This window comes from Parasteatoda tepidariorum, chromosome 10 (assembly GCF_043381705.1).
Source record: "Parasteatoda tepidariorum isolate YZ-2023 chromosome 10, CAS_Ptep_4.0, whole genome shotgun sequence".
NCBI lineage: Eukaryota > Metazoa > Arthropoda > Arachnida > Araneae > Theridiidae > Parasteatoda > Parasteatoda tepidariorum.
In genome coordinates, this window is record NC_092213.1 from 17,323,865 (window position 1) to 17,347,441 (window position 23,577).

Consider the following 23,577-nt stretch of genomic DNA (forward strand, 5'->3'; position numbering starts at 1 on the left):
TCGTATATTCTACTCTGGAATGAAGTCTATTAAAGGTCTGCAGATAAGGGATAGGAATTTAATATGTTAGTAAGAGAGAAATAATAAGTCGATAGAAATCAAATAAATAAGCTTAAAAAGAAGCAGGTTTAAAAGTATTAAAACATAAAGAAAGTAGCTTAATGGATCAAATGTCCGTTAGGAAATCAAACTGATTTTGAAGCTTTCAATGCAGCCTTCTGCACTAGTAATTTGTTAGATTTCATTAGCGTATTCCTTCCTTTCTCGTTTAAATATCAATTGAAATCTGGAAGAATGTATTTTTTTTAACTTTATTTTTGAGAAGGAGATATGTTAAGGGCGGCTGTTTGAAATCACCCATTTGTTCCAGTTCGTTTTAAAATCTGCCATATATATATAAAGTGAACAAACATTATAAATACTTTGGTATTAATAAAAGCATCAAATGATTTTCCATAATGCGTAGGGTTATAAGGTATGCAAGCGACTGAGACTTTTTACCTCCTTCTCTATTTGTATATAATGCAGATGCAAAAGTTTTTAGGTGTCTCTTTCAACATGGTGTGATCCTGATAAAATATGTCGGAATTGTCCGAGAGTGCTGTCCACTCCCTCTAGTGTTGAGAAATGAGTGTGAGCTATTACCACCGACAGCCTACCTTTAAATAAAACTATTAAAGAAGTATTTTAGTTGACGACTGAATTATTTGAGCTAAACAGAACCAATGATAACAGGAATGTAGCCCTATTATTACATATATATATAAAGTGAGAGAGAGAGAGAGAGAGAGAGGGAGATAACAGCAATATATTTATTTGTTATACTATTCACAAACTATTCTAAACGTGATACTATTCACAAACGCATATGAAAGTTTTTTTCTTTCTTTGCTGAAGAAGAGAATATTTCAACGTTCCAAGAAGCAATTTAAATCTTTGTGTTCGATATTTAAAAGCTCTCTTGCATATTATTAATAATTAATGTTCATTAATGTTGTATGAGTATTCTAAAACAGCACAATTAATTTTAAAATGATTAAAATTTTAATTTAAAAATATATATGAATGCAGTCCATTAAATACCAAACATTTCTTTGGAGAATAAAAGAAATATAATAAGCCAGAATTTCAGTTTTAAGTGTTGAAATATTGCGGTACCTACTCATTGTTTAAATCACGCTTTTTTTCTTTAAATTTACTTTCTTTTTCAAAATAAACTATAGTTTTTATTTTTACTTCCCGCTCGATTTAGATAAAAAAAGTATGAATAAAAATGGTTTTAATTTATGAAATAATCAAAATGTATTTGCATATAGTTATTCACTGCGATTTCAACTGCATCTTCTTTTAGAAGAATTTGTATTTGATTTTTTGCATATTTTTCACCAGAAAAGGAGAAATTTAAATAACAAAGGAAACATCAGACATCCTTGACACGAATGCCTGTGACATTCGGGAATGACATTTATTGTTATTTTTAGCACTTCTTTTTGCACTGAAATTGACAGATATTGATCCGTGTCTAAGAATATTGGATATAAAACTTTTCGAATATAGTTTTATCTTAGATTTGTGCATGATATGCAATTTATAGTATTGAATAGGATTATGTGTGTCTATAATTATGTACGATATGCATTTTATGTTTAAATATAATATGCATTACATGGTTATGTATAATGTACACTGCTCTAAATAAAAAATACCTTATAAAACTTTTGATCCAATGATTGAATTTTCACGTTTTAGGACTCAATCTTAATGGTTCAAAGGTTTAACCTAAAATATGTTAATTAGTTTGTGCGGACGATATTTTAAGTAACAGAATCAGATGGAAAAACGTATTTTCTCCGAATAAACGCAGCTTTTTTTTGTTGACGAATTAGGATTTCTGAGTATATAATAAAATGTATTATAATATGTATGGGGTGTATAATAATATATAAATAAAGTTAATCGTATTTTTGAACTATTCAGCAGTTTTCGCACAAATTTTTTATTTTGCCATGTAAAATAAGATTCTATGTAATGATTTAAAGCGTTATAATCTTCACAATTCAAAATTTCTCAGACTATTATAAAATAAAGTAATAAACATTTACTAAAAGCTTTTTTTGCACGGATTTATCTTTGGATAAACCAATTCCATAATTGTGAGCAAAATTTTTTAAATTCACCTGAAAAAATCTCGAAATATGCAAAAGCAAAATTAACATTAATTGGTTCAAATTTCGGCTGACTGGCTCTTCTGACCAAGTTATGTGTCTGTATTTCCCAGATTTGCGACTATTCTCCCTATATTTTGAAGACCGAATTTGTCGAGTATGTTAATTTAGAGAAAGTATCTGGTTATGTAACTTAAAATATTGTTTGCACTAATTAATCAGCATATTTGAAGTTACTGCCTTCAAACTATCAAAATTAAGATCTAGAACGAGTTGGTCTGATCATTAGATCAAACGTTATACAAGGTGGTCCGTTTCTACGCTCACTGCACATTACATGATTCTTTGGTTTTGAAACATTATTTAAAATAAATGATATACTAAATATAAATATACTAAAATACAATTTCGGAAAACTGATAAGACAAAATTAAATTTGGGAAAAGATGTAGCTTTTCATACGAAAATGCCAAACATGCACTGGTGTAAGAAATTAAGAGAATTTGCAGACTTGGTCGATTATCTCTAGAACTGCTTGACCGATTTTAATGAAATTTGGTATGCACATGCATTAATACAATACAAAACTAATAACTATTCAACAATTGTAATGCACACACATGATCGTGCGTATTACTCGTTGAAGTAGGAAAGTATGAAATTGCCATAGGAAATGATAAACTGCCTTATTTCAAGTATGAAATCACGCTGTATGGACAGTATATCTGTAAGAGGAGACCATACCCAATATTAACCCATTTTTTTGTTTATCCTGCAGCCACTGTTTCATACTTTCTGACTCCAACGAGTGGTACTCACGATCATGCTTTTGTATTGCAATTGTTGAATGGTTATTTGTTTCGTATTGTATCAATGCATGTACATATCAAATTTTATTCAAATCGGTCAAGCAGTTCTAGAGATAATCGACCAAGTCTCCAAATTCTCTTAATTTCTTATACCAGTGTATATACATTTCAATTTATCACTTTTTCGCGCTTAAGTTGATTTTTCCTTTAGCTCAGCAGTATATTACTCATGAATTTTATGTTACCCGTAATTTTTTTCTATTTTTCACCTAAACGCCTTTTTTATTCACACGTTATAGTTTTGTTGTAAAAACAACATATTTCATTTTGTATGCGATGTTGAATTTTAAATAAATTAAATGAAAATTGAAAGATTTATCTTAACCTCTTTAGTAAATCTTTAACGATTATTATTATTAATCTGATTGAAAAAGATTTCTTCATTTATTATGAAATTATCCTTTATAAATAAAAGAACAAGTCTGTTTTGGCAAAAATTCATAATAGCGAATGACATTTTCGCAATAGAGAGCTCGTCGTTATAAGCAAATACTTCTTCTTCTTCTTCTTCTTCAGGAGCGCAACAGCCCCCTGCAGGCCTTGGCTGCCTCAACAGCACGCATTCTCCAGCTCCCTCTGTCCATGGCAACTCCCCTCCAGTTCTTAAGTTTTAAGACTTTGAGGTCGTTTTCGGTGTCGTAGTGTATATTTTATTTTAATGCATATATATTTTAACATTATAAGCAAATACTTATAATGTTAAAATATATATAACAATACTTGAAAACTGGAAATATTTACCTAATTTTCTTTTGTTGTTGTGTTATTTCTCATGACACATAAAAAAGGAACGCTCAATAGCCATTAGCTTTGCGTGCGGCAAGAGAGAGCACCGCTAGGGTAACAGCGAAACTTAACGCAGAAACTTTCTGATAGATGGCAGCACTACTCATTCGAGATACCACTTCCACAATTTAGACAGAGAAAAGAAATTTTCTCCAAATCCTCATATCTATAGACTCTTCAGTGACGTACACGTCTATAGCATCTGCTGGGTGCGTCTCAGTGGCATAGAGATTTGAACTCAATCCCCTCCAGAATGTAGTCCGATGTTCTAACTACGGGGCTACCACGCGTTTACTTTCATTTTGAACAACTATTTTGATTTTAAATATCTCTTGCAGTTGAAATATTTTTATAGTTTCAAGATATTCCCTTCATTTAGAATATGCCTTATAGCTTCAAAATATCTCCTTCAGTCGAAATGAGTATTATTTCTTTCAGAACGCAATAGCTCCTTCATCAATAAATATAAAGCAAAAATCTTGTAATTCTGAATATTATTAAGTTAATATGGTTTAAAATTGATAAACGGTATACCATCTGCCAGTTCCAAAGGATATATATATCTAGAGTAGAGTTATATAGAGTAGAGTTATTATATTTAGAGTTATCCTCTACAGATTATCGATTGAATAACGAGACTTTGAACTTAATGTAAGAAATTTCTACAACAAAAATGATTCATCAACAAATTTCCAAATCGTAAAATGTGTTTCGGGAAGAAAATGAAATGAACAGTATTAATAATACATTATGATGACATTAATAATAGTGAATGCAGAGTTGTTGATTTTAATAGCATTGTTTTATAAAAATTAAGGGACTAAAATAGTAAGAAGGAAAATAGTATAGACTCTTATTTTTCGTATATTTATCTTTCGTATTATGTTGTTCATGAAAACAGTAAAAAAATACTTTCGCTGGAAAATATCTAGCAGAAGGCTAGGCGGAAAGCTAGGATCCGCTATAAAATAGCGAAAGGCTAGGCCGCTATAAACATACTATTTTAAAATCTTTAATATTATGTTTTTGATGAGGTTTTAGAAATATGACTTAATGACTGGATTCTCGATATACGGCGTACTCGCTATAACAAGATTTAAGTGAAGTTTACATTGAGAAAAAAAGTATGGTTAAAACTGCTAGAATATGGTAAAACTTACTGCGTTTCTGGTTCTATAGAAACACCAAGAAGTTTGGTAATTTTTACAGGAGCTTTTTGGTAATGATTTTGGTAAAATTAATGCAAAAATATGGTTTTAAAATGTGTGATAAAATTCAGCAAATATGGTAAAATATGGTAATTTTATCATGATATCTTAGCGAATGACATAAAAAGCATTTAATTGGCTAAATTTAGTTTTCTGTTTTGTATTTTTTGCTAAATGTGTGGAAAATGAAAAGAAATACCAAAATATTCGTTACTTAAACCGAATGAATGGTTTGTTTTATCATGCTTTTATGCTTTTTCTTACCAGAAATGTCATTAGTACCGAGTTTAAACCAGTGTTTTTTTCTTCCAAAATATAGTCTTGAATATTTCACTCATCAGTATCATTTAACGTTAGATAAAAGTTTTTATAATATAGTTTTTTACATAACGTTTCGTTATTATTCGCAATGAATATATATTTCCATGGCTCTTTATCTTACATACATAAGAATAGTTAAAAAAAATATGAGGTAATTTTTTTAGTAAAATTTGGAGGACAAAAAGAACAAAATAAATTGTCCGATGAATTTTTTTTTCATAAATTAAAGATATCTATTGATCAAAAATTTGATCCCATCATTAACTGTTTTGAAAAGCTACAATACGTAATGCTTGAAAAAAGTCAAGATTAATTTTAACCTTGAGTTATAATAAAGGAAAATCTTTAAAATATTAATGACTTGTGCTTAAACGTACAGAAAAATTTTTTTTTGAGAAGAAATTCGTAAAAAGCCTTCTCCAGCAGTGGACTTAATTATTTTATGAATGAAAAAGTTAAAGAAAAAAAATAGTTTTCTCATTCCTTGGATTATCATATGAAATATTGAATAATTAAATTATATTTAGCGGATATATATTAAAAACTGCTTAAAAATTAATTATTTTTTAACTTGCATGAAAAGTAAAACAGAATATTTTTTAGAAATGGAAAAAAAGTTTTCAATAGTATTAAAAAATGCTCATTTGTTATTATGGGTGTATTAGTTATGAATCGAATTATTATTTATAATGAATTAATTTTTATTGGGTGCTGCTTTTTTATTTTATATACATAAAAATAGTTTTACTTGAAAGAAATATGAGGAAACTGTTTTTTCTTCTTCTTTCTTTTGTTTTCCGTTGCATGAATTTTTTTAGCAGTTCATAAATACTTCAGTATCTTTGATTTCAAAGTAGCAATCGATTTCTTCCTCCGAGCTGGTATTTTTTGTCGTAATGAGGAAGTTTAAAAACATTAGGGGAGAGTGGGGTAAATTGTAAAATTTTTTACTTAACTATTTTAAACTAACAAAAAATCTAATATATTATTAGTATTAATTGACAGACGAGTAAAGTTAACTATCCTCTACTAGAAACAAAATACCTTATTTTAAATGTTATTATATCAGTTATTAACAATTTTTGACAGTCGTGCGCTTGTTACAATTGTCCCCACTGTTACAATTGTAACAGTTCATAAATTCTACTAAAACATAGTTAATTATACATATTATCATAGTTGTGACATATTTTTTTATTGATCAAAATAGTAGTGATATTTTAGGAGTAAAAATAATAATGAGCAGAGACCTAAAGGGTTGAACTTTTAACTTGAAGGGGTTAAAAATTTTAATTAATGCTGCGAAAGGTGACAAATTAAATAATGCACATGGAACAATGCAACATTCTTAAAGAGTTAAGTAATGGTTTGTAAACATAAGGTTATTTATTTTCAGCTGTTACAATCGTCCCTTTACTTTATTAATACAATCGTCCCGAAGACGCCATTTCAACTTCATTTGTTAAAAACAATGGTAGTTAATTAACAAAACTAATTTTTCTTTTATTGAAATATTAATTAAAATGTCCACTTACATATTCGGTTAATAATTTTTATTTGTTTAAACAGATTTACTTTGTTACAATATAATATTCTAATACCAAAAAAAGTACTTACGTAGCGTGAAAATATCTCTTGTGATTTAACTCTTTCAAAAGTACGTAAAAATGGTTGCCAGCAGGGGTGTACACGTAGATTTATTAAATACACCTTGTGTGCCACCTAGGACCCAAATCTAGAACCCGACACTCGAAATTTTTGCTCTGTTACAATCGTACCCTGTTACAATTGACCCCACTCTCCTCTATATATATATATCAGGGGGTTACATAAATGTTGCGACAAAATTTCGGGTGGAGTTCACATCATCGTTAGGATTAATATTTCATAGGAGCCCTTGTTTGGAAATATCGTCATACGCTGCTAATGCAACAACCCTATTATAAATTGTTAATTCGAGTTCTTCTGAGCAAGTCGTAACAGGAAAGCGCCCCTAAACGCGTATGATGACATATTTAACATGGATTCCAATACGATTCTAATCATGATGATGATATACCTCAACTCCTCTAAAAGTTTGTATCAATATTTACTCGACCTCTTGTTATATATAACGTTTTTAAAATTGTACATTTATTAAAAAAAAAAAGACAAAAAATGGCATTTTATTAAAAAAACAAACAGACATTTGTAGCTTTAAGAGCAAAAATATTTTCAGATTTGAAATCCCCACACCCGCATCTTGCATAAATGCAAAAAAAAAAAAATGTTTCCTTGTGTTAGTATTATCTACTGATCATTGGAAGAAAATTTATGACAATTATTTACATTAGTTACAGTCTCAAACAGCAATATATTAAATATCTTACATGAAAAAAACAAGAATAGTTTTAAGAAAACACAAAGAATAAGTTTAGAATAGTCAAAGAAATATTTATATGTAAACAAAACCATATCAATTACAACAATAATACCGTGTTTTAAGCATTTAGCTATTATTTAGTATTAATATATTAGAGTACGCTAGTTATTGGATTTTAGTTATTTTAAGTATTCAGAAATTAGCTATTATTAGTAACTAATAATTAGCGTTTAGTATTGATTTAACATTAACTATTCACCATTTCAAATGAGCTTTGTTAAAAAATTAATTATTCAAAACGAATAAAGAACTTTATTATCTTACATAAAAAAATACATAAAAATACTTTTAGAAAAAAAACCGAAGAGAAGTTTTTAGCCAGATCTTGAGAGTAAAACGAAAAATTTACCGAAGAAAAAACTTCTATAAATTAAAGATAAGATAACTATTGATCTCAGAAATACTCTTACTCATTAGATGTTTTGAAAAGTTACAGAACGTGACGTCAGAAAAAAAAAGATTAGATCGATATAGACCTTTGAGTTGAAATAAAGGAAATTCTTTAAAATATTAATGACTTTTGTAAAAACGTGATGAAAAAAAATTCTTTTGTTTAAGAAGAAATTCCGAAATTTGCTCCTTCAGCGGTGGGATTAATTATCTTATGAATGATAAATTTCAGAGTTAAGTTTTTTATGAAAGAGAAGAAATTAGTTTTCTCGTTCTTCGGGTTGTTTTATGAGATATTGAATAATTTATTTTTAGCTGATATATATGTCGAAATTTAGTTAAAAATTAATTTTAATTGTAAAAAGAATATATCTTTTGAAAATAAGTGTAAAATGAGATCTTACAATTGATGAATAACGAAAATCAATGAACATTTTTAAATAAAAATCAAAAAGGCCGTTTTTCTTATCTTAAATACAGTTCATCCAAAGTGTTATGCCATTATAGTTAAGCAAAATTCATGTATTATCGTTTTTGTACTAATTTCAAAATGACATTCTTGCATTTTTTAAGAACTTTTACATGTTTAATTATAGAGTTAATAGCATAAATAGCAAAAAATTTGATACCTTTAGTTGATTTTCTAAATATTTCAAAAAAATATGTAAAAAAAATATGCTTCGAAAATATTAGTTGTGCAGAATTTTTTCTTGATTTTAATAGTAAACAAAAATATTAAAAAATATATATACTGGGTTATTCATAATTCCCTCCAGGGTTTCGAAGCGTTATAGTGAAAAAAAGATGACGAATATGAAAAAAAGAAACATGAAATTATTCCGAAACTTCAAGTTTTACTTACACACATTACAGGTGTTCTAAGTGTGAATCCTTGGTCACACGGCATACATCAATGCTATAGTCCTGTTCCTACCCGGAGGGAATAATGAATAACCCAGCATATATATATTGAGTGATAAAATACTTTCTAGCAAAATATTTTACCTGTAATAAACAAATCGATGCTAATAATTTGTTTTAATAAACAGGTTTACTATTTCTGATGTCTTGAAAATATTTTTCTGCTCATAGGCCTCAGCACAATGAAAAATAATTTGAATGCATTATTCAAAAAATATTATGCGTAAATAATCAAAACACTATAAAAAAATGTGTTATAGATAATTTCGAATTTCAAGACTTTATGTAAAGATTAATTATTATGAGTAATACATAAATATGAGTCAGCAAATTATTGAATCTTCATTTGGGAAGACATATTTGAGAATTTAAGTTGCTTTTGGTAGGGATTTTTGAATCGTTTTTCAGAAAAAATGTTATTTATATTTTCAGTTATTTATATTTACCAAAAATGCTACCCAATTCAAAATAAAATGCTATCCAAATAAAAAATTATAAAAAAAAATCAGCAAATATATAAATCAATTATTTTCATTTGAATTTTCATCTTTCAGTTATTTAAAGTTCTTAAATACATTGTTAAAAAATACACAGTCAGATTATGATCAGTGAACGGAAAAAGTGTTCTGATCTCTGATTGTAAAAAAAAATTCCTGCCCGTAAAGCTATAATGATCATTAAAATAGATCTATCTAAAAAGTTTTTCTTGTAAACTAAATGACCATTTGCCGTAATTTAACATAATGCTCGTAAAAATCATCTTCAATTAGGACTTTTATGTTGTTTTAAACTCGAGTGATTTGTGCTTCGAATCAAGGCAAACCGTAGAATGAAGCAAAAAAGCACAGTCTTGTCATCTGTCGAGGAATAAGGGAAAGGTCTATTCGTTGCCTGTGATGGTTTTGATTTAGCAAAAAGATATTCATAATTTTTCTAAATACCTTTAGTAGAAAGTTTTATTTTATAATTGCAAATAAATGCAACTCCTTTGCGATTTTTGAAATTTTCAGAAGATGGTTTACAATATGTTAAACTTGCGAAACTTTAGACTAGGATACAAAGAAAAAAATACCTTCCATCATTGTAAAATGTACAATAAAAATATTCAAAAATTCATTAACTGATGTACTAAAAAGATCATAAGAAAAAGACATAAAGGTGCAGTGCCCAATTAATAATAGTTTATTTGTAATATTGAAAGGAATTTTGCATAAATCTATCTATGCATATTAGTTCAATGAATTTTTTTTTACTATTGAAAGATTTAATTTATTTATTTATTTATTTTTTCGATATACCATTGCTAGAACTTGTTAAGTTTTGTATAGTTCAGAAGAAGGTTCAATATATGTTGAACTAAAAGTATAGAAAATTTGAAACATAATATAAGGGAACTGAAATATGATATACAGGATAAAAATCAATTTTCTTTTTGCAAACTGTACATGAAAATAATTCAAAAATTTAATATTTATTGCGTTAAAAAGTTTTTTAGCAATGGACGCTAACGTTAAATGCATAGTTAGAAACAAATGTTGAAATAAATTTTGCATTAGCATAACGATGCACATAAGTTTAAAAAATGTTTTACTGTTGTAAGTTTCAATTTTTATTCGTGTGTAATTTCTTCATCTGTGCGAGCTTTGCAGCGAGCAGAAGAAGATTCACTATATGTCGAACTAAAAGCTTGAGGAACTTTGAAACATGATATCAAGGATATAAATGCCTTTCTATATTGAGAACTGCACAAGCAATAAATACAAAAATTCAAGCTATGCTTAAAAACTTCTAAGCTATCCGCAATCGATGCAAACAACAGCATTCCAAAACTGTTTCTGTCCGCATGTTTTGCAATAAAACCATGGATAGACCCTGGTATCTTGCAAATAAATGTCAGTATCACTATTCCAATTAGCATGCTAACAAGTCTCTTTTCTTCTCTAAATTTTTTACTTCCAGTTTTAGCATTTTCCTCGATGTTTTTATTCTCCGAATTTTTTAAAGCATTTCTTTTCTTCATGGCCTTCTTAAATGCATTAATAATCTGAGTATTAAGAACAGCAAGTGTTAGAATTGGTCCAATACGAACGCACAATTCTTTGATAGCAACGTACGTTTGAAAAACTCCATGTTCTACTATACACTTGTTCGTGTGTGGAATATATTCAGTTTTGTCCATACTGTCTAAAGTTTTCTTATCGATATCAGCATATTTTATGAAGAATAATGGTAAATACAAAATCAAAGAACAAACGTAGGCTGTAGCAATTGCGCAATGCGCCTGCTTCTTGTTGTGAATGTTTTGAAACTTTGTTGGCAAACAAACAGAGAAATAACGATCGATTGTTAGTGAGACAATTAAGAACATACTACTTGCCATGAATCCGTTCAGTAGTGTTAATTCAAAATGAGCGTAATATACAGCAGCGGCATAAGATTTTAACTGGAAGCCCAGTTGCCTTAGTGAAAAGGTGATGTAAAACAGCAAAGACATGATATCAGATATTGCAAGCCATTTCAAATACACATATGTGACACCTTTCAGTATTGGCATACGAAGGATACATATGTTTATGACATTGCCAAAAATGCCGAAAATAATAATGATTGGTGCGACAATTCCATAGAATATGAATTCCAGTGATTCGCCTTCAACGTCAGTTGATTGCACTTTGGTGATGTTGGCGGAAATATTTTGGCTGCTTTGGCATTCTCCCATTTTAGGAATTCTAAAACAGGTAAAAAAAAAAGGAGTTAATTACTTTATAAGCATATTTTCATGGTTAAAAAATAAGAAATGTATGATTTTATGAATGCGTTTTTAATTGAAATGCGCAATTAATGAAAATGCATGATTGATGCAGGATTAAAAACATGAGATCCAAATACACGATTAAGGGAAATCAAATTTTAAAAACTACTAAATACTTTTGACTTAATACATCATATCATTTAATATTTAAGATATTCAATTGTAAACCAATGGGATCTAGAGTTAGAGGTAGACCTTAGATCGGATGGCTTGACTGTGTGGAAGAGGATTTCAAAATCTTAAGAATTACTAGCTTGAGAACAATCGCAAAGAAAACAGCAGAACGGAGGAAGAATGTATTGACGGCTCTGGCCCACAATTTGCTGTCATGCTAATAGGAGAGGAAGAAAACTGGTCTCAGGTGCTACATGGTATTGTACATTATTGTGCTGTGTATTGTACTGAGTATGGTATTGTACATTATTGTACTGCGTATTGTACTGGGTATGGTATTGTGCATTATTGTACTGTGTATTGTACTGGGAATGGTATTGTATATTATTGTGATTGGGAGTTACTTCTTGGTCCTGTCTTTCCGAGTTCCTTTCTTCTAAAGTCGTTATCAGATAAATTTATTTTAAATGCAAATAAAATTTAGATTTAAAGTCGTCTGGACTAACAATAATAGATTATAATAATCTTAAGCGTGATACTTAATAATATTTAATTGGACTATTCCGAAAACCTCTTATTTATTAAGAGCGTAAAAATATTTGCTTAATCAGAGTGATACAATTGGATTTTTCCAACACGTAAATTGGAAGTCGTCATGGAGAAATCTTCAGAGGAAGGCATTGGCTCACATTGGGCTATCTGGTCAACTATGGTGATGGTGATGAAAATATCAGAAAAAGTTCTCTAATATATGCTTAGAAAATCTTAAATGATTTCTTAGAAATACAATATAACAGATAGTTAAAATTTGATTTCTCGGGAACTATTCGACCGATTTTGCTTCAATTTTACATTTCGCCTTGTAAAATTATGTCCTTTAAAATGATACAAAAATTTGTATACTTCGCAATTCACCATTTTTTCGAGCATTATTAAATAATATAAATAAAAATAATAAATATCTATTAAAAGTTATATTTTGCATGAAATTATCTTTGGACAAACGAATTTCATAATAGTGTGCAAATTTTTTTTTTCATTTCTTTTAAAAAGTTCTTGAGATATATCAAAGGGAACAATAAGGGATCTGAACTTGAGAGTGCTCTCCTGAACGAACAACTGAGAGCATATTTCCCAGATAGCGGCTACCCCCTATATTTCGGGGGTCAAAAATCTGAATCCGCTGATAAAGTTGTATTTTTATCTTGAGAAAGTAAGGTTTTGTGTATGATTTCGTTATTTAAATGTCTTTAGCACTAATTAATTAGAATATTTGAGGATTCCCCTTTGAACCATTAACATGGAGTCCTAGATTTGATTTTTTTCTCGCACATTCTACATTGGTATTGGCGTACCTGATTTTGTAACTTGAAATACAACTCAAAATATCTCCTATATTTTGGGGGTCAGAAATCCGAATATGTTTATTCAGAGAAAGTACGTTTTTGTGCCAAATTTTGCAACTTAAAATATCGTCTACATTTATTAATTAGCATATTTGAGGTCATCCCCGAGAGCCGTTAAGTTTAAATCCTAAAACGTGAAGATCCCAACATAAGATTAAAAATAATGGGTAAGGCCATTCCTTTTTTTTTTAGCATTGTACATGAGGTCTAACGTGCAACACTTTTCTCTATGTACAGTGAGCCTAAAGAAACTAAATAACTTTTTGTACCCAAATATATAGGGGCATATAATAATATGTGAATAAAATAAATCGTATTTTTAAAATGTGATTTTTCAGGAACTATTTAACCAGTTTCTCTAAAATTTTGTATTTCGACATGTGAAATAAGATTCTTTAAAATTATGTAAAAAATCCATACTTTACAATGAAAAATTTCTTAGACTGTTATGAAATAAAGTAAAAAATATTTACTAAAATTTATTTTTTGGATGAAATTATCTTTCGATAAACAAATTTTATAATCGTGAATTCAAATTTTTCAATTCAAAGTATGGTCCTTATAATTCGGTTAATAGAGCGATCCAACATTTGGGCCCCTTATTATTAATTTCACTCTTTGTGTATTTCGCTATATCTTGAGAAATTTTTGATTTGCTATATTTGAGATTTTTTTAACTTATTGAAAATATTTTGCACACATATAAAATTCGATTATCCAAAAACATTACTATGCAAAAAAAATAATAATAAATATTTATTACTTCCTTATTCTATTTAATTATAATCGAAAAAATTTTGAATTGTAAGATATAAAATTTTTACAAAACTTTAAAGCATGTCATTTTACTTGGCAAAATACAATAATTTGAGTAAAATCGGTTGATCAGCTCATGAGAGACCAAATTTTGAAAAAATCGTATATTTCTTTGCTTTTTTTGGCACACTGTACATTTGAGAACATTGTGGCTATTATTTTATTTGGAAAGTATAAATCAAAATTTAATTAAATCAGAAACAGGCACACCCAGAAATATAGTAAAAAAGAAATAATAAATAATCTTGATCAAAGCATTTCTGACATTAATATAGTTTAGGGTAAACGTACATAAGAAATGCGCAAAATAAGTCTTATTTTGAGCTATTATTTCCCGAAATATGACTAAAATAAATGTAAGTTTATAATAACCTAATTAATACCAGTTTTGACTGCCTCTCTCCTTTGAACTATTAAGATCTTACTTTTAATATAGATATTGAACCTCAATCCTAAGAACCTCAATCCTCACGAATCCTAAGAACTCAGAGAAATATTTAAAGAAATTAATAGGCATTATACTCTAGGCATAAAGAGAAGTATTTTTCGGTATTTTTACAAAGCGTTGCAAAAAGGCAACGTTCTCGCCCAAATAGTTCCAATGCCACCCTACGGTCAAATGTGTAACTACTTTGTGTAACTACAAATATGGCTTTTCCCTCTTAATTAAATTAATAAAATTTTCTGTAATTCTTTGGTCATTTGTTTCATTTGAGTTCTATAAAATGGTTAGATATTAACACTTATAGGATGTCGTTAAGGAATGTAAAAGTACTTTTAAGTAAATTGAAGTTTATTTTAAATATATTTTATTCCTCATAATTTTTTGTGTTCTTAAATTTATTTCGATATTAAATAAAATGCATATTTATATGCATAACAAGTAACATTAAATCCTATAAAATAATCATCCTCATCATCATCATAGTCAGTCAGACAGCCCAATGTTGCCTTCCTATGAAGATTTTTCGATAACAAATGCAGATTTATCTTTAATCTATCTTTTTAAGCTAATAAAATAATAAGTAGTGTTATAATTATTGACATTTTTCTTTCACTTACTTAAAGTAGAATTTGTCATATGACAGAATCAGATAACCAGGTGTAAATAAAACTATGACTGAAATATTATGTAATCTACGACTAATAGAACTACAATCTTTAACAAATAATTTGAAAAAATTAGTTTCATTTAAAAAGCATGATATGAAATAAATTTTAAACACTAATACATATTTACACAATCCTATCTTTATTCAATTATTATCTTTCATTGAAACTAAAGTCTTACGAACTATAAATAACAGAGAAGGATTGCTGTTTAAGACTTTGAAGAAAAAGATCTTTCGCTTAAAATTTTCTCTCTAAAATAAATAAAGATATAATAAAGAAATTTTTTTTTAGAGATTGATATTCAGAGTATCTTTATTTGTTACCCTAATTACTTCAAAAGATTACATCTCTACATAATATGCTCTCATTAAATATGTTAACATAGCTTCCTTATTCATCCGATACTTAGATTTAAAGTTACAAAGGCATATCAAGTTATTTTGCTATACAAATTTTTTTGCTTCAAGTAAAAAAAAAATACTTTCGTAAAATGGTTAATCCAGAACATATTTCATATACCTTTGAAAGAAATTCTATTGAATTTTGAGCAAAAATTGCTTGATAAATACTTTCTAGTTTTTTTTTTTTTAGTTGTAAACTTTTTTTTTATCTAAATTTATTTTTCTGAAAAATAAATTGAGACCATTTTCTGAGAGAAAACCTAACTCCAACAGCATTATTTTTATCCATTAACTCCAATAACATTATAACAAACTCCAATAACATTATCTATGTATTATCTTAAAATATGTGGTTTCCAATGTCCATAAACTATATTAAAAATATGCTTTAAACGTATGAAAATAATGTATTAGTTATAATCATATATTAACTGAAATGGACTCAGAAATAAATTAATAATTTTTGCTAAATAAATTTTCAAGTGAAAATAAACAGACAATTTCATGAATTTTTTTAAGGAAATAAATTTTCTGAAATATAAATCCTTTAATAGCGATATATTTCAGCATATTTTTTATAAATAAGGCAAATTCATTTTATAATTCAAGTTATTTTTTAATTTTATTTAAATAAGCCATAAATACTGAAAGGTAAAATAAAAAGGAGCAAATGTATGATTACAGTATATGATTTTCTATACACATTAACCATATTAAAGATGTATTTCAAATATATAATTAACTAATTACACAATAATAGGGTTTGAAATACATTTAAAGTTTACTATTATTTAATTTAATTACTTACTAATTAACAACGACACTGAATTAAATTAAAAAATTATACTTACTTGTTAAAAAACAAGACGATATTTTTGTATTGCCTTTTTATTAATAGAAATTGATTAAAAAGTAATTCTAAGTACGAATTAAGTTATTGAGTTAATGGATAAAAGAATTGAAGCAATTTTTTAAAGTAGACATGATTCGCGGATACCTTTATCAATGGTAAAATGAAATATGATCTAGATACTGTTCAACACACACAAATATATATGTCATTTACTCGCTTTATCATGCAATATTAATTTTTAATACAACATCCCAATTGCTATTAAGAGTTTTTTTTTGTAGACACGAAATTCGTGTATAAATGCTATTTCATATTTTTTTACAAAATATCATGCAACTTAAATAAAATACTACAACAAACATTATTTGGTTCTTCTAATGCGTTTAAATGAAAATTTAATAATATATGAAAATTTAACTAAGTAATTACATGATGCCTGGTTATTAATCTCGGAGTGTAACGTATAACACCAAGTAGTCCTCGGTAAATTAATTTGAGAATGCAATTATTATAAATTTACTACTTATCATAAAGCTGTTATTCATTAATATAAATTATTATGAAATTCAATATCACTATGTTTTCGAAACAAACATTAAGTAATGGCATTGTCTGCAAAATGTTTAATATATGATGAGGGTTATTCCAAATATTATACTATACATTTTCGTTAATTGATAAGTCGGTGTACACCCAGAGAAATGTTTAAATTCATAAGAATTAAAACAACAACAATATTTATCAAATAATATTAAATTACTTTAGATAGGATAGCTACAAACTGGATACTTCAAAACACGTATTCAATTTAAAGCAGGCATACAAAAAGAATACAAAATCGCTTTGGATCATAGTTCTAATTTGAGGAGTTAGAGGTAGTTGCAAATTTTACGTAAAGAAAACAATTTATTTCACTGTATTTCCAAAGGCGTTGCACTTTTCTATATAATAATCCTGCAAAAGGTACCCCAAAGTGGTCACGGTTCTGTTTGAGACATTAAACCTTTCCATGCAGGTTCTATGATTTCAGTGGCGAAAAATTTTAACCATCATAATTTGCCACCATCGTCATGATTTCCAAAATATTGGGGCCTTAACAACCACCTTGAATTACGATGGGTTTTAGCGCAAGTGCTTACTTAGACTGAGAAGAAAATTCTGGTAAAATAGTTCTAGCATGGTAATGGCATGTCTGGTATTAAACCAAAATATACGGTATTTAAACCATTCATTTTTCCGCATGTTTGGTAACGGTTAACCGGAAATTCTGTTTTTCAAAACTATAGTTCCTATTACCAGTCATTAAATAAAAATTCAAAACTTAAACTTAATTTAACCGAATAAATGGTCTTTGTGCCATGCTGTAATGTATAATAATAAAATAACTAAATTTTACTGCATTTAATACTAAACGGCATGGCAATAAAAACATATTTCAATGTTATTTAAGTCATTACCAAAACATTCCTGTAAAAAGTTTGGGTTTCCAAAGATACAGAAACATGGTTAATTCTACCATATTGTGGTAATTTTAGTCATACTTTTTTTTTAGTGTATTATTGATGTACGAATAAGTTGCAACACCGGAAATAGTTCGCTATATTCTTTTCATTCTTATGTGATTTTTGTTTCTTTGCCTGTGCTTTTTCAATCTTTTCAAAAAAATGTTTCCTCAAGCCCTCTGTATAATATATGGTACATAAAATTTAACAAAAACAAACATGGCCTAATGATCGATTTTAACTAATAAACTAATAATAATAAACTAAGTAACTAATAAACTAATAAAATAATAAATTTGACGTAATGATCGATTTTTCACGCATCCGGATACAGAATATAGAATTAAGGTAAAAAGTGTAGATGCCAAAAACTGCACTTTGCAGCACCCATGAAATCTATTTTACAGTAAAATTCATTTTTCAGAAAAAAAAACCGTAAAAAGTACTGGCCCACTGAGTATCGGTACTGTTTACCGCACTTTTTTTACAGTGTAAAAGGTTAGTTATCGGTTTGGTTTTATATCCCGGCTTTAAATATACCAAATAAATATTGATGACGATATTTAAAGAGAAGTTTATGGCAATACACACAAAAGAGAGTATTCTCTCTAAACAAACATACAATTTTCGACGAATTTTTAATTATGACCTTCAAGGTTTAAGAGTATCTGGAAAATATGACCGCAATAGCTTAGGTAGAGGAAAACGCGATGATGTTGATCACTTATGCTGCACCTTTGTTAAATACATTTTGAAACTTTTTATTTTTAAATTAACAACTGTGGAAAGTTTTAGACTTTTGAACAATTAAGTAAATTCTTTCAAAACTGCTAATTTTAACATTAAAAACTTTAGTTTTTAACTGAAAATGTTCATTACTTGGATCTTGTTAAAAACAAGGGAATTACTTTTTTTTAAAATATATTGATAGTTAAAAAATGCAATTAAAAGTTTTAAGATTTTAAATTATTTAATAGTTGGCCAAAAGTCTATTAGTGATATCAGGAGTCTTGTAGCAATTGTATAAATATCAATAAATTGGAATTGACTAATATATATATGCTGGGAAAACATATTCCTAGATTTCAACTAACTAGTTGAAACTACACATTTAGACTAATTAAAATGCACTGAAATTGCTACAGGATTATTGATATTCTATACATTGCAATGTTGCTCAATTTTGGAATAAGCCTTAACCTTGATATCTCAATTGCAAATATCTGAGAACATTCGAACTCAACTATCGTATTACCAAATACCAGTTGAGAGCTATTCTTCTAAGCCACCATTAGCACTAGAATTAACTACCAAGTTTAAGTTTCTAGTAATATTCAAATTGCTTGTTGAGTTGGCGCTCATATTGGCGTGTTTGGCTTTAAATCAGTTATTAGCTAATATTCATTTCAACTCAAAACTAAATAATTATTGATCAAGAATTTCGAAACCATTAAAACAATTTACTACATTTTAAGATAGAGCTGTACATTTTATGATATACGTGAAGTTAACGAAAATCAATAGAAACATAGTGAAATTTATAAATTGATCAAGCTGTCGTACAGAAATTTAAGTATTCAAGGAAAATAATTAGAAGCATAGTGCGATATATGAATTGCGCAAGTTAGCTTGCAGAAATTTAGGAAAAATAAATGGGAAAATAATAATAAAAATATGAAAATATAATAAATAAAATAATAATATTGTAAAAAAATAGTGAAATATATGGACTGCAAGGTTTTTCTAACAGAAATTTAAAGTAAATAAATAGGAACAGTAATAAATGTGGATCGCACAAGTTTGCATCTTAGGATTTGAAAATAATAATAATAAATAAATCGAAATGTAGTAATTTTTTTTCCTAATGCCCTCCTGAGGAATGACCTTTTTGTCAGGCATCTGAAGGACAAATTTGTTGGCCACTCTTTCAGGGGCACCTTATTAGGGGGGCCAACGTTGCTCCCACAGTAAGGACAGATAGTACAGCGAATGAAAGAACAACCATGCTTTGGACGGGGTTCAAACCCAGAACCTTTCTAACGCAAGGACAGTTCCCTGACCCCACACTGGCCTGCCGGCATGCAGTGAAATTCAGGAACTGTCAAATTTGTCTTATAGAAATTTAGAGATTTAAAGAACATAAGTAGAAACATAAAGTAAAAGTTATAAAGTACTCAAATTATATAACAGAAATTAAATGCTTATTAAAAAATTTTAAAACATAAATAGGCCAGTATGTTTACGGCAAAAAAAGCAGCACAAAAAGTTAAGTATGGACGTATAAATGAAAAATTTAGAGGGTCGTTTTGGAATTTTTAGATAATACAATTACTAAAATAAATCTGGTTTTAGGAATTTATTTAAACGAAGAATTAATTAATAATCTGAAATTGATAAAAATTGTTAGTTTTTACTATGACATAATTTAATAATTGACAATTAAATTTATTTTATTGATCTTATATTCAATTTTTCCAATTTCTGGTTGAACAATACAGTTAATATTTATCCTGTTGGCGTGAGCTACAAAAACATGTTTTGCTTAATTTAATAACGTAAAGCCACCAAGAAGGAAAACAGATAATAATAAATAGAAAAAAAGTGAAAAATTTTTTCTTCATTAGTTTTGAGGGTCTTTCAGTTTAGTGTATGATTTTGTTGTATTGAAATTTATTACTGATTTATTGATAATTTTCCTTTTTTTAATCCATCCCTTACAAAAAAAGGGTATTCAGCTAGAATATTATAGAATAAGTTTTAAAATTTATTCATTTAAACCAAGGAGGGGTAAGCCGTATGGCTCAAAATTAATTTCAGAAAGTATCTACATAATTATATTTAGTATATATCTTGCAATAGAGCAAAAAAAAATAATGCCTATTAAAGGCATTTTTCTTTCAGTTATTCGTAAAAAACTATTTTTTTGAACTACCTGAAAAAACTGTAACCAAGAAAGAGAACCAAATATGTTCTATTATGTGTGTTTTGTTTGATTGATTATTCTTTTGACTTGTGTTGTAAAGTGGCTCATCTATCATGTTATGCTGACACTTTTTTTCAAAAAAACTTTTTATCTCATAGCCGTAAGATAAATTCTTTTACAAAAACAGTTTCAAAAATATAAAAATCACTTGCTATAATAGCATCTGGCAATCGTATATAATCTAAGTAGAAATTTCATGCTTGCTTTATATATAAAACTGTTTATGACGTATCCGCATAAATTTGTGTATTTAAAAAATCAATATACGTTATAATAGCAAAATCGCCTTTTTCTTTCTACTGTTTTATAAAAAATGTGTCAAGATTTTTTTAAGCCTTATAATTAAGTACAATATTTTTTTACGTACATACATAATAGAATGTCCGTACAGTTTAAATTCTGTTCACTTAAACTTTAAGTGCATATTTAACTTTTATGTGGTTACCTATACACATAGTTGTATATATATATATTNTATATATATATATATATCTTCTCAACTTCCGGGCAGTGGCCATTGAAAAAAAACTACCTTGAAGGGTACAACTTGAGCGACGGATTACGATGCGGATATATCTCCAAAATAAATTCATATTTGTTATTTTACAAATAAATAGTAATTTTTTTCATGGCATTTACTGAGTGCGTATTTCCTAATATTATAATATTGTATTGGTAACAGTGCGCTATGGATAATATTGTATTAATAACAACACGATACTGATATATCTCCAAAATGAATTATGATTTGCTATTATACAAATCAATACTAATTTTTATCACGGCATTTACCTTATACCTAGAACCTAAAATTATAATATTGTATTAGTAATAATATGATACGGATATATCTCCAAAAAATTATAATTTGTTATTTTACAAATAAATAAATTTTTACCCGACGTTTACTGAATGCTTAGAGGCTAATATTAATATATTGTTTTAGTAACAATACGATACGGACGAACAATATTGTATTAGTAACAGTACGATACATATTACGATATGAATATGTCTTCAAAAGAAATTATGATTTGAAATTATGATTTTAGAAAAGAATAGTACTTTTCATCATGGCATTTACTGAATGTTTAGAACCTTATACTGTAATATTGTATTAGCAACAGTGCGATACAGATTGATGTCGATACGGATATATCACCAAAATAAACTACGATTTGTTATTTTTCAAATAAATAGTAGTTTTTATCACGGTGCTTACTAAATACGTAGAACCTAATACTATAGTACTGTATTAGTAACAGTTTTTGTCTAGTTTAAAATTGACTCCATAGTTACATTAAATCAACATTTTTCGTCGAAATATGAGTTATTCGAAAAATAAAGTTAACTCGAAGAGTTATAAAATATTTTAGCTGTAAAATATTTGGTTTAATTTTATAAAATGTCAGTAAAAAATATAAATGAGAATAGCCATTGACAACAATAAAAATATTTTAAAAAAAATAAAAATTCTATATTAAAAATTTATAAATTTTAAACTTAATACATTTTTATATAAATGTATTTAAGGAATGCTTTACGCAAATTTTGAATGAAATCTGACCTTCCCTTGAGCATTATTTCCGCATATCGTTTATTTTTAAAGCTAAAATTACACCATTATTTTTCTGAAATAAACTAAGAAATCTTAAAGAAACATTCATAAAAGCAAATTTTAGTGAAATTCAAATTTAAAAATCTGAATAAGTTTTTAAATATGAAGCGTAGCTGTGTAAATAAAGGAAGATTAATTGCATTTCAACTACATAAGTTGAATAGTTTACTTTCGTTTGCTGGTTAAAAAGCAATAACCATAAATCAACTTTTTCCTTCTAGGGAATCAAGGAAAGAAAAGTAATTGTTTGAAAGAAAAGCATTAAAACTTTAATATGAAGATGTGGATTTGTGCTGCGGTTTTTTGCTGTGGATATGTTTGATTAAAAAAATAATTTTGTTTTAAGAAAATTGCATACACGCATCCTAAAATTATTATTCTCGCTTATTGTTTTATAACTTTCGTTGAACAGCCTATCTCTCTCGCTTTATATTGATTTACTTTTGCATGCATCATATCTTACTGTAAATATAATTTTTAGAACTTTATCCCCTTAGTCACCACTGCTCATGCGCGTTCATTCAATGCATTCAATATTCAATATTTCGCCGATCTGGTGGCCGAGTGGTTAGCGTGCCTGACTACGGAGCCGCTGGTCGCGGGTTCGAATCCTGCTCAGGCATGGATGTTTCTTTCTCTCTCTCTCTGTGTACCATGTCCTTTCTCCCTTGTGTGTGATTGTATGAATGTGATCTGCCCTATAAACGGGTTGTGGTTGTGTGACTTGGGCGACGCTGCTCCACCGCCGTGGCTTCGCCACATGTGTCCACTGGGTAACAAGAAAAGAGTAGCAGTTCTGCCACTCCTGTGGTCAATGGAAAAACCCCCAAGTGGCCGCTATTAAATATATATATATATATATATATATTTTTTGCCA

General features: G+C 28.1%; 1 protein-coding gene across 1 annotated transcript; it reads right to left on the minus strand.

Annotated features, from left to right (window-relative positions):
- Positions 1–10,241: 10,241 nt before the first annotated feature.
- LOC107451778 (probable G-protein coupled receptor AH9.1) lies at positions 10,242–16,746 on the minus strand. The gene is made up of 2 exons (XM_016067986.3): positions 16,596–16,746; positions 10,242–11,811 (listed from the first exon to the last, which is right to left on the minus strand). The coding sequence occupies exon 2, from the start codon at positions 11,799–11,801 to the stop codon at positions 10,692–10,694; it is 1,110 nt and encodes a 369-aa protein (XP_015923472.2). The 5' UTR covers positions 11,802–11,811; positions 16,596–16,746; the 3' UTR covers positions 10,242–10,691.
- Between the last annotated feature and the right edge of the window lie 6,831 nt (positions 16,747–23,577).